This window comes from Pituophis catenifer, unplaced genomic scaffold, assembly GCF_029215685.1.
Source record: "Pituophis catenifer annectens isolate HBS135680 unplaced genomic scaffold, rPitCat1.0.hap2 SCAF_1, whole genome shotgun sequence".
Taxonomy (NCBI): Eukaryota; Metazoa; Chordata; class Lepidosauria; order Squamata; family Colubridae; genus Pituophis; species Pituophis catenifer.
The window spans coordinates 298,245,284-298,258,678 of record NW_027256881.1 but is presented as its reverse complement, the minus strand read 5'-3'; the positions used below and the strand labels follow the sequence as shown (position 1 = coordinate 298,258,678).

At 37.3% G+C, this 13,395-nt stretch overlaps 1 protein-coding gene across 1 annotated transcript in view; it reads right to left on the bottom strand.

Moving 5' to 3' along the window:
* The window catches only part of TTLL5 (tubulin tyrosine ligase like 5), a 141,430-nt gene that overhangs the window by 23,937 nt on the left and 104,098 nt on the right, over nucleotides 1-13,395 (bottom strand). The window contains exon 31 of the mRNA XM_070940991.1: nucleotides 6,210-6,433. Within this exon, the coding sequence (XP_070797092.1) occupies nucleotides 6,210-6,433 (224 nt within the window). The remainder of the gene's footprint in view (nucleotides 1-6,209; nucleotides 6,434-13,395) is intronic.

The window sequence follows — 13,395 nt, the reverse complement described above, 5'->3', positions numbered from 1 at the left end:
GAAAACATCTAAACCCAATCAATTATTTAAATCATCTAGTAGTGTCTTAAATCCTAAACAATATCCAAATATAATATCTAATATTTCCTATTTACACATATAAGTTCTTCCACTTTGATAGACTTGGTTAAGAGAATAAAAGAGATAAAGTAATTGTTTTTAGAAATAAGAAATTTGTCTCAACATATGAAATAAACAAAGATTTTAATGCTATTTTATCTATGTTTTTTTCTGAACTTTGAATCCTGTGTGATATTTGACTCTTAACATTGGTATCTCTTATAATTGTCCATATGGCTCCTCAAAGTAACATGAAGAGATCTTAGTTGTTGTTGCTGCTGCTGCTGCTGATACAATAATCAAACAATGAAACCTGGTTTTTAAAAATATCCAAAGGATATATTGATTTCTTCATCATTTATAAACTCTCATACAAGGTTAAAAGTCCTGGTATGTCCTTCCTAAGCAGAAGGAAGCTCCTGTTCCTAAACTGGTACTGAAAAAGCAAAAAATGCTATATGTCAAAATTAGAAGGTGAAAAATTGTTAATAATGTAACTGGAAAAGAGACAAATTATTCTTACAAAAAACTGGAGAAGCTAGTAAAAGGACTTTCTCCTTAGCTCTTAAGTGACTGGCAAGAAAAGTAGTTCAATAGAAGAGATAATCTGTACCTCAGAGTAGAACTATGGAGTTCTTGTTTTTAATATATGAAAATTTCAGTGTTTGTATGTAGGTCTTTGGTTATTCGGGTTTTCTCCCGCATAAAATTGGAAGTGTCTTGGCGACGTTTCGATGAAGTCTCATTCGTCATCTTCAGGCTGGTGTTTTCAGCTTCGTGCTTCGAAGCACGAAGCTGAAAACACCAGCCTGAAGATGACGAATGAGACTTTGTCGAAACGTCGCCAAGACACTTCCAATTTTACGCGGGAGAAAACTCGAATAACCAAAGACATATATATATATATATATATATCATATTGTTGGGGTCAATATGCTGACATTCTAAAGCAGGGGTGTCAAACTCAAGGCCCAGGGGTCAGATCCAGCCTGTGGGGTGCTTAGATCCCGCCCGCAGGGCCGCACTGAAAAGAGCAAACGATCAGCCTGTGGTGCCTCTGCCATCCCAGCCGAAAACGGAGATTGGGAGCCCATTTTCACTGGCAGAGGCACCACGGGCCATCACAGGCATCCCTGACATGAGTAACATCAAGCTGGCCACGCCCACCCTGGCCACGCCCACCCTGCCCCCCTAGGTCAAACACAATCCTAATGCGGCCCTCAATGAAATCGAGTTTGACACCCCTGTTCTAAAGCATATATCAGAGGTGGTATATAAATCGAAGTGCTAATGCTATTTGCACAAAAATGGGACAATTTGACATTACTCACAATGGAGGAATGGATAGTGAATATGATGGAACTTGCTGAACTAGCCAGACTGACAGCTTTGCTCAGAGAAAATTTATTATCCAAATTTAATGCTGACTGAAAAATCTCTTAGAGACTTTTTGAGTGAAGCAGAAAAAAAATGAAATTATGACATATGGTTTTCATGATTAGAAAAAATAGATAATAAAAAATGCAATTCATGTTGTAGTGATAAAGAGGATAATTTATACTTATATCAATAACAGCTAAAAAGAAAATCAGAAGCTATTTCTTTATTTTTTTTTATGGATTTTGGATTTTCTTTTTTCTCTCCTTTTCCTCTACAGTAGTGTAAATATTAGTTGTTGCTAGTTTTCATCTTTTTTTAAAAAAATTAAACATATACATATAAAAGAAACCTTGGTGAAATTCAAAATCAAGCTGCAAACAGAAACAAAAAAATATTTGTTCTAAATGGCTGAAGAATGGAAAAATCATGGTCTCAAACCATTCAGGAAATACTTTCTTCTGAAGTGTTTTGAGCCAGTGGAAATCTCTCCTGTACGCAGAAAACTTGATTTCTTTTTTCCTCTTTTGAATCTGTTTTATAGCTAGGAAATATAGAAGGATACATGAATCAATGAATCTGATCTCATAAAGAATTTTTGTGGAATCAAACTCAGTTATGTGGGAATATATTAGGAGCCCCAATTTCTATATACTGTTGGAAGAAATATCAATCTGGGTTCAGTTCCTAGTGGGAAGAAAGACACTGGAAACATGGAGGCTGCTTGGAAGGATGGTTTAATGGTGAAGCAGAACCACCAAGCATGTGTGATTCTGGGTAGATGACCACATGGAAGAGAGAGAGAGATTTATACCCTCTCTTGGGCTTTGAATTTGAACTTCCTGTTCCTGTGGCAAGGGATCCTATTGGAACCAATCCTATTGGTTGCAGTCAGACTCCCATGGGGCTATGCAGTCATAGCTGAGGTTGTCTGTGTCCCAGGCTTGGTTGAATCTTGATGGGTGATGCAATGAAGGGCAATTTCCTATTGTAGCTGAGTGGCTTTGCCCTGAAGGATAATCCCATCATCCTGGAGCTGAGGTCTTTTGTTTTGTAGATAAACTGGCACCAAAATATCTGCTGGGGGCAGGGAGCTGGGGGTCTTTTGTTTCTGTTTCCTTTAAGATTTTTATTTCTCTTTTAGGGAAAATATTCTGCCTTTTTAATAGTTCCTAGAATATTTCATTCTTCTAGGAGAGGGGTGGGTGCTAATTTCTATAATAACTCACATGGAAATCACTATGTAATTCTATAAATGGCCAAGAGAGACTTGGAAACTACTATATCCTGACGAATAGCTCAGAAAGTATGTCTAGAATGGCTTCTGGTACCCTCTGATTATTAGACCATGTTCTGAAATAGTGTTCTTTGTTCTGAATAATTGTTTTTTTCCCAAAGTGTCTTCCTTCTTCCCTCTTTTGTGCATTTTTGAAGCCAAGCTTTTTCCAGCTTTCCCACACTCTTGCTTGTCACAGAGTAGAAACCACAAAAACACAGTTAAATAAAGTCTGTCCAGGGAGCTGCAAATCTATCTCAAGAAGATAAACATACTCTTTGCCAATAAGTGAGTACAGCACACCGGCATCTTCAATTATACATCTTATTGCTTAGCAAGAACCAGAACCCACTGAAATGGCTTGTCACCTGAACTGACACATACATTCCTCTCCCAACAGAGGAAAAAAAAATCACCCATCAATTTGATTGGAATGTCCACTTGCCAAAGTTATCAAGTAGTTATCAAGAGGAAAAAGGACTCAAAGTATGTTGATTAGCATCTTAACTTATCTCAAAGATCATGATGGCTAAGAAAATTTTAGCATAGCTGACCAGAAAAAGCCCATTTATTTAAAACAAAGATTGACTGGTTGATAAGCTAGGCATAAATCCAGGACAGATGCCTCCCATTAAATTTGTTTATATAATAAGGCCAAAGGTCTTCTGTCAGTGGATGGTGACCCAATTCTTTAACAGTGTGAATCAAGGAAAACAATATATTTAAGAAAGTGTTGAATGAGAGAAGTTGATTTCCCCCAGAAGGGATTGGTATCATTCTACACCAGCTAAAATATAAGGCCATAAATCAATAAGGAAAGATACTTTTTTTAACGCAAAATGGTAGTTTGAAATCCTAAAAATGATAACAGTAATCCAGTGGGCAAAAATGAAAGTGATGAGTGAAAAGCAGAAACAGTTGCAATGTTCATCCTAACAATAAAATCCATTCTTTGTGTACTGTGAAAGACACTGACTATAACAAAGATTCCATAGTTTAAAATAAATAGTTTGATGATGCCCTCTGGCTGGGCTCAGAGAATTTCTTACACGGGATTTTTTAAAATGTTCTAAACAGGTGTGATGAAGCAAGTGTGAGAAACCATAGTGAAGAAATTCTTTATTATCAACCCAGTAATAAACATGCTTGGATAAAATTAATTTTGAGGGGATTAGTTGCCTGTAAGTACACTGGCACATCAGGACCATCCATGTTTTGCTAACTCTGAACTATATACATTTTTCTTCTACAGAAAATAAAATGGACTTGCTTATTGGCAATTAGGAACTTTTACTCTCTCTTCAACATCAACAACTGCATTATAAGCACCCAGTTGCAAGGCATACAGTGAGGAAACACATACATATACGGTATACAACTTCCATAAAGTTCATCCAGTATCCTGAGTTTGAAATGATATTCCGAATACCTGTCCACCAATCACAAAGATCTCTTATATTTGTCAAAATGTCAAGGAACTGACCAAATACTGGACTTGATGCAGATAATTCCAGACAGCCCATCTGTGCAATATCCTTAATATATTTATTATATAGTTTAATATATTAATATATACTAACTAGCTATAAGATAACCATTTTGTGGCTGGAACACACATTCCAGTGTGGATTTTATTTCAGCCTCAGATGCCACAAGAGGCTTGATAGTGATATAGTATCTCCTGTGTGGCGTAGCCAAGGACTTTTTGTTTTTTGTTGAGAGAGTTGGAAATTTATACTGAAAATAGACACTTTGGAAAGGCATAATTGAGTTTGGTATTCTATGTAAAATGAACAAAGCATGAAGCTAGTGGGTCACTGTTACCCATCCAAGCTGTACTGTCAAAATGTTTGGAGCTAATATTTAATTAGTGAACTATTAGGACATGGATAGTTTAGATAAGAAGCATAACATTTAGTATTTACTGCTTATTTGAATGGTGTACACACATGTGCTTTCCTCTAAGTATTACATGTAGATATGTGTATTTCACCTAATCTACAAGCAAGCTCATGCTAAAAATTGGAATAGTACCAGGTGAAAGTGATATATCCTTTTATTTCTCTCTTCTTTATTCAAAATCTACTGTAAATCCACAGAATAGTTTAATATACTCCCTCAATATAGTGAGCCAATCTTTATCCTCTCAAGCCTTTGGTGTCCTGATCTCTTCCTATTATGTATTTGTTGCCTATTACCAAGAATTGTTTCAGAATTAATAATTAATTAAAACTTAATTTTAAAGATGAAGATGTTCTCAAGTGAAGTTTTACTCTTAGAAACTACATGGATATAACCACATGGTTTTCCACTGGTTTCTTATTGAATTTCTTGTTTCTTATTTAATGTTCTTTCAATTTCCAATCCTACAAACATAGACCTGACCCTGCTTAGTTTCCAAGCCTCCAGAGAAAGTTGGCCTAGAGCCCTCACTTACTGACATTAGGGCAAGAACAAGCAGACAAAGATTTATAACAAGGTTAATATCTCCAAAGATGAAGCCACAATTTACAATAAACTTAGGGAGGCATCTGTATAAAGAGAAATTTAAAAGGCTGACACTATTTAGTCCAGGAAAAAAACAAGACCATTACAGATAGTTCTAGCTTCACAAGTGCCATGTTAAGCAACTATCTGAAGTTATAACAGTGCTGAAAAAGTAACTTTATGACTGGTTCTCACACTTAGGGCCATTACACCATCCCCCCCCCCCCCCGGTCACGTGATCGAGATTTGGGCACTTTGCAACTGGTGAATGTTTACGACTGTTGCAGCATCCCATGGTCACGTGATCATCATTTGCATACTCAACAGCTAGCTTCCAACAAGAGGAGCGGCAGTTAAAATTGCAAGTCACGATCTCGTCATATCTCACTTAATGACCGTGATTTGCTTACAACTGCAACAGAAGTGAGATGATAAATCCCTCTCAATTACATATCTTGCTTAATGACCACATCACTTAATAATGGACTTGCTGGTCCAAATTGTGTGGTCATTAAACGAAGACTACCTGTAACAACTGAACATAAAAGAAAATAAGTGAGATTTCACTTTAATAAAATGGGTAACAAATTTATCAAATAATAGTAACTTAGAGTCATGCAACTGAAGTAACTTAAAAGTTAAATAAGTACATAAATACTTACATACATAATTAAATAGAACTATAATTAATACCTTTCAGAAAGCAATTATTACAATATGTAAAGAAATCTGCAAAGAACAAATGAACAATGTACAAAAGCATCAAGCATTTATAAATTAATGGATCTGTTTGTTATAATATGCAAAGGTAATAAAAAAACCCCACCATATTCAGGAAATAAACCACAATATCTGTTATTAAAATCCTGCAGGACAAATCCCAGATCTAATTATATCTCTTAGATCATTATAGAAACGTCCTTATATCCACAAGAAGAAATCACTTGCAAGTTAACTTTTATTCATCTAAAATTTCAGGACTACTTCTGATTGAGGAATACAAACTTACTTGGATATTCTCTGAGATGCTACTTTCCTGATATTGACTGGGGGCTTAGGGACCAAATGTGATGATGCACTCTGGGATGACATCACTTTGTGCAGACTAGATGCATTCTGGACTTCAGAAATGGAACCTGATGCTCTGCGGCTACAAGCATTAGATGACAAGGCCGTAGAACTGAGACTGGATGCAGAACTGATATTTGATGTTGGGAAGCTGGCAAACAAAGCCTAATGGGGGGGGAAGGGGGGGGAGGAATAGAATTTAATTTTTAGGATTAATAGAACCATTCAAATGATTAGATTTCTAATAGAATATTTCCGCTTCTGAAAATAACAAAATCATTGTTTTTGTACAATATTAATTTCACAATTCATTATATAATGGAGAAATGATTGAATTTGTAACCCTCCTGTTGTAGATGCCTTGCTTAGCTCTGTGTTCCTTTCTGCAAACAGACAAGTAGCTCTGTCACCCAGTGGGAAGAGTCAACAAAGCAACGTTTAACAGCATAATTGTCAGAGGCTAAGGAAAGGTCAGAACTGTTTTTCTTGGGGGCTGCAAGATATCAAAAAATCTTTTCTTTGTTTGTTTGGTTTTCTCGCTGCTGTGTGCTCCAATCAGCATACAGGGGCTGAGGAATCTACACTGACCCAGTCTTGGATTCACCTTCAAAGAAAACTACCCAGCTGTGGTCCCTTATAACAGATGCTGAGGAGACAGGGGAAGCCGGGGGGGGGGAGGGCGGGGGAGAGACAGCAACGAATAAAAGTTTTGATTACAGAGAAAAGATTGACTAGGGTAAATATCACAGCAAACACAAACTAAGCTGAACTAAAAACATGAATCAGACATGAATCAGCTGTAATTTGAGATGGAAGACAAAGGAAATTCAGACAAATCTCTCGAGCAATAGTTTAAAAGCCAAAAAATCTGTATTGTTTTCTTAGGTGGAGAACATTCGCTATTTTACAATATTAGAAAACCAGAAAAATCAGAAACTTGTTGATGACTGAAGTAATGCATTTCCTCATAGACAATCCTGTATGACAAAATAGGCATCTCAAGGTCAGCAAATATAAACTTTGTCTAGCATAGAAAAGTGCAATTACCGTATTTTTCGGAGTATAAGACACACCGGAGTATAAGACGCAGCTTAGTTTTTAGGGAGGAAAATAAGGGAAAAAAATATTTGCCTATCAGGTATTCATCTGGCTAGCGTCCTTAGTCTGGTCAGCTTCAGCACATTAGTTTGCTGGTTTTTTATCCCCTGCTTGGGGATAAAAAACAGCTTCTAAGGCACAGCTGAGAGGAAGCAGCAATGGGAAAAGCAGCTGAGTCAGAGGGAGCAAGCAAAGCATGGAGATCACTTCACTCGCTAGCGCCTCGTTAAAGCACAGCGGAGAGTCTAGGGAGCAGGCAAAGCTGGGAAGATGCTTCACTTGCTAGCGCCTCGTTAGGGCTGAAAAAAAGCTTTGAAAAAGCTACATTCGGAATATAAGACGCACCCAAAAGGGGAAAAAGGTGCATCTTATACTCTGAAAAATACGGTAATACCTCTGAAGGAATCAATGAGAGCTGTTCAATGTAGAGTGAGCCAAATAATACGTACACAGCAGCATGAATTGTGTCGTATTCAATATAAACATTTCCAACAAGCACTAGCATTTCTATAGGGCTGCTTGCATGGTTTTAAATTCCATTATTTCCCATGTGAAAAGTATTCTAGGCCTTATTATTCAGATGTACACACTAGAAACAGACTTAGTAATGGAACAAGTTTTCAAGAGAACATATGATCCTACTACATAGCTAGAATGGATTTTCCCAACAATCAGTAAATGCTATTTGTGAAATATTAGCTCAATACAATTTCAGTTGAATTCAAGCCACAAAGAATACAGCCATTAGTTTTATTTCAGATATTCAAATAATATATTAGGGCTTATATATACAGTATTCTTTTTGAAATACTGTTAGTTTTCCATTATACCAATGTTTCTGATTTGACAACAATCAAACTTTTCTCACATTGTATGAGTCAAGATAACCACAATCAAAGCTTAAACCCACATAAAGAACAACAATTTTTATGTATTTATCTAATTTATGTGGCCGCCCGTCTCACAAGCAAGTGACTTTGAGTTATGTAGAATAACAATAAATATCTCTTATCTTTGTCATTAACAAATTTTAAAACATTTAAAACTATGAAAACAGCTAAAGCAAGAATAATAGACAAAGGGATGTTAATAGTAATATGAGCACCTCACTAGTTCACCCATCCCCTGCTGTTTACCAGGTTGTGAGGGACTTTTAGAAGCTTAGAAGCAATGAAAGTACACTTACCTTGGGCAGGGCAAGGGGAGAGATTCCACAACTCAGGGCCACTGAGGAAAAGACCTGCTGCCTAGGGGCCACCAAATATACTTCCCTAGATGACTGATTCCATAACATGCCCAGTCTGTTAAATCTGGTAGATGAAATTGGGCAATGATGGTCCCTCAAACAACCCAGTCCCATGTCATGTAGGGATTTAATAGTCAACACCAACACCTTGAATTGGACCTGGAAACAAACTGGTAACCAATGTAGCTCATGTTGCATAAAACTACAAAAAACATATAACTGGTCACACTGCTGCATCTTCCACCAGCTGAAGAACTCCTCAAGGGCAGTCCCATGAAGAGTGCTACTCATGAGTGACCATGATTAAGGTCACTTGATCCAAGAATAGATGCAATTGATGCATGATATACCATTTGCTTGTTAAACAGGACTCATTAATCCTTGAGGACCTTCAGATTGCACACAGTGTTTGTTTTGGGCAGTTCAACTCCATCCAGCACCTCAGAGTTATAATCCTAGAATCAGAGGACCCCAAAACCCCAAGCCACTCAGTCTTGCCAGGATTTAGCTGAAGCCTGTTGTTTCCCACCCGGACACTCTCAGCCTCCAGATACTGGGATAAGACATCCATAGCATTGCTTAATTTGCCAAGAGCACAGATGTACAGTCTGGTATTACCAACATACTGATATACTGTACTTCACTGTCTAGCAATGGATAAGCTCACCCAGCGGTCTCATGTAGATGTTAAACAGAAGACAGGAGAGCACCAATCCCTGTGGAACCCCAGAGTGGGGGGCCAGGGGCAGAATCTTTCCTCCCCAATCATCATGTCCTGGAATTGACTCCAGAGAAAGGAAATGAACCAGCACAAACTCATGCTGCTCACTCCTAATCCTCCAAGCTGATCCAGAAAGATACCATGTTGATGGTATAGAAAGCCACCAAAAGTTGGTCAAGTAAGGCAAGGATCCCATCCAAGCCAGAGATCACCCAAAAGTGTTACTAATGCAAGTGTTACTAATGCTTTTGAAGTGAGAAATGAAAATTAAAATGAAAAAGGTAGAAATTCCCTACCTTCTTTGCAAAATAAAGAGGATGACCTATGTACATTGTGATATGAGGTACTTTGCTCAATAGTAGTATCTGTGAGAGGGATCTTGGAGTCCTAGTGGACAATCATTTAAATATGAACCAGCAGTGTGTTGCAGCTGCCAAAAAAGCCAACACAGTTCTAGGTTGCATAAACAGAGGGACAGAATCAAGATTACATGAAGTGTTAATACCACTTTATAATGCCTTGGTAAAGCCACACTTGGAATACTGCATCCAGTTTTGTTCGCCACAATGTAAAAAAGATGTTGAGACTCTAGAAAGAGTGCAGAGAAGCAACAAAGATGATTAGGGGACTGGAGGCTAAAACATAAAGAACGGTTGCTGGAATTGGGTATGTCTAGTTTAATGAAAAGAAGGACTAGGGGTGACAGGATAGCAGTGTTCAAATATCTCAAGGGCCACCACAAAGAAGAGGGAGTCAAGCTAATCTCCAAAGCACCTGAGGGCAGGACAAGAAGCAATGGGTGGAAACTAATCAAGGAGAGAAGCAACCTAGAACTAAAGAGAAATTTCCTGACAGTTAGAACAATTAATCAGTGGAACAACTTGCCTCCAGAAGTTGTGAACGCTCCAACACTGGAAATTTTAAAGAAAAGACTGGATAACCGTTTGTCTGAAATGCTATAGGGTTTCCTGTCTAAGCAGGAAGTTGGACTAGAAAACCTCCAAGGTCCCTTCCAACTCTGTTGTTCTATTTGATTTGATTTGATTTGATTTGATTTGATTTGATTTGATTCTAATATAAACTGGGAAATGGTGTGGGAAAGATAAGATAAAAATCTAATTAATAGAAATATAAGTTTAATATGCATTATGAGCCCTGTGTGTAAAACAATACATATTTCAAGAATGTGGCAACCAGATAACAAGTATGGAGCACCATTCTATTTCTTTCATCATTATTAAACATTTACCATTTATCATTTGTTACTAAGCATTTATTGCTTGAATAGTTCTTTGCTGTGTGCATGTAGTTTTGAAACATGAAGTCATATAGACCTTAGGCCAAATCAGACAATTAATTTCTTTAGTGTTTTCTAACAAATCATCTTAATCAATGAAATCAAGCCAACACACTTGTCTAAGCCACATTTTTCTACAGTTTCAATCAGTCAAAAACTGCTTGAGGGAGGGAAGAAAGACCTATCAAATTAGTGTTAGGCAAATTAAATCAAGATATTAAACCCAGCAACAGGATCTGTAATTTTTTTTAAAAAAATAATGTTTCTTTATTCATGCTGAAGAAATTGTTTTCTTCAAGAATGATTGATACTAGGTTGAAAATAGTGCTATGTGACTGTTTTATCAGCAGATATGTAAGTTACAAACTACCACACATACATACAAGCATTTCAAAGCCAGAACAAACCCTGCTTAAACTCAGAAATATTCACAAAGTTGCGTGTGTGTATGCACACCAACTTTATGAAATATGACAATTAGATTAATCTAATTTAGTAGTTTAGCCACAAGCCAATAAGAGGCACCTTCTGCCACACTCTCCTGAGCAAGAAATCTTTAAAATGTCTGTTAGAATAGATAAATATTAGGAAACCATAGCAGTTTGCACAATGTTGATTCTCTGACTTATTCAAGAAATGGTCGTGAATAAGTCCAAACCACAATTTACACAAATAAGAGCTCATAATATGCTGTACATGGCACCATTAAATATAATGAAATACCAAAAAACAAATAAAATAAAAAATCATCAACAACAAAACCCACTAGCATTCAGGCAGCAGGAAAAGAACTGAAAATCTCATTTCCTATCATCATGTGAACAGAAATATAACTGTCCATGTATTCCAAAGCGAAAACCACGTACAGGATTTTAATTCTCCAGCTAAAGAAAAGTCTCTGGTCTTTGACATCTCATTTTGCGAAGAGGACTCAATGTTGATTTGGAAGTAGACAGGATAGATCTACAAATTGTTTGAACTTTCCAATATCTCTGTGGAAATAACTGGAATTATTATTCAGGAAAGAGAGTTAGCATCTTAGCTTAGAAGACCTAAGTGGAGCACAGTCTGTATCTTTGACCTCCACCTTAGGAAACTCCCCTTTTATGTTGTAAACATTTGGTTGAGAGTGCTCCTTTGAGAGTTCCTGCTCCACAATAAAAACTAATAAATAGTATGATGGTTCAAGATTTTGGTGGTCTGTTTCAAGGAGGGCTAAATAATCAGTGAAGGATTTTCTCAATTAAGGTTCTCACTGTCCTAGCCAATATGATTAATGGTTGGATGTAGGAGGCTCTGTAGAGAGCCCTTCTTTCCCATTCCTGTTTTAAAGGAAGTGACAGAGATCAAATGCTGAGAACTTGGAACTGGATGAGAGGGATTTGGCTCAGTGTTGATAGTTTCTTGTACTATTGCAGCTTCCTCTGCATCTGAAGTTTTCTTTTCTTTTCTCTTTTCTTTTCTTTTCCTTTGTTGTTGTTAAGGAGATCCTTAAGTACAGATAGTCCTCGACAGTGATGAAATCCTCCACGGATCGTCACCAGTTTTTTTGTTTTTTTAAAATTTGATTTATATGCCGCCCTTCTCCGGAGACTCAGGGTGGCTTACAATGTGTTAAGCAATAGCCTTCATCCTTTTGTATATTTATACAAAGTCAGCTTATTGCCCCCACAACTGGGTCCTCAATTTACCTACCTTAGAAAGGATGGAAGGCTGAGTCAACCTTGAGCCTGGCGAGATTCGAACCTGCAGTAATTGCAGGCAGCTGGTCTTAATAACAGGGCATGCCAAAAGCACACTGCGTGTGCACAGGCACAGCACACATCAAAAGCACGCTGTGCAAGCATGCACAGTACACACCAAATGTGCGCTTCATGCGGAAAAAGAAGACTTCACTAGGTAAGTAGAACAGCGAGGGGGGCGGAACAGCTATGCTGCATGATTTAGCTTCACTAAAAAGCAGGATTTCATGCTTTCTAGCGAATATAAACCACGTGGCACAGCTGATCATCAGAAATACCAATTCAGACAAACGGTACCTTTTTTTAACTACCGGTTTGCCAGAACCAATAGCTTTTTAACCACCAGTTCAACCGAACCGGTAGCTTTTTTTTTACTACCGGTTCGCCCGGTTACAACAGCACTGAAAAAAAGTGATTTGTGACTGTTTTCACACTTACGACCATTTCAACATCTCCATGGTCATGTGTTCAAAACTCGGATACTTGGCAACTAGTTCTTATTTATGACGACTACAGTATCTCCGAATCATGCGATCACCTTTGGCAATTTCCTGATGAGCAAATTCAATGGGGAAGTCAGGTTCACTTAATAACATGTTACTAATATAACAGCTGCAGTGATTCACTTGATAACTGTGGCAAGTTAGGTTTTTAAATGGGGCAAAATTCACTTAACAAATTGAGAGAATTGATCGATGTGATTCATTCCAGCATCTAACAAATACATTTGAATCAAGATACAAGAAGGTGGCAATGAACAGTATAGCTTCTCTCAATTACCGGGGGGGGGGGGGAGTTGTTTTGTTGTGTTACTGCTTTTCAATTCCATCCCCAAGTCTCAGGAATGTTAAAATTCCACTCAGGTTTTATCATGAGAGATCACCGGAAAAGTAATTTGTTCATTAGTCGTAAAGGGAAAATATGAATGGATACAAAATTTGGAACATTTCAGCGTATAAGAAAAATATCTGTATATGATATAGATATATAGAATATACATTGTTCAAGAAAGTACAAAATATA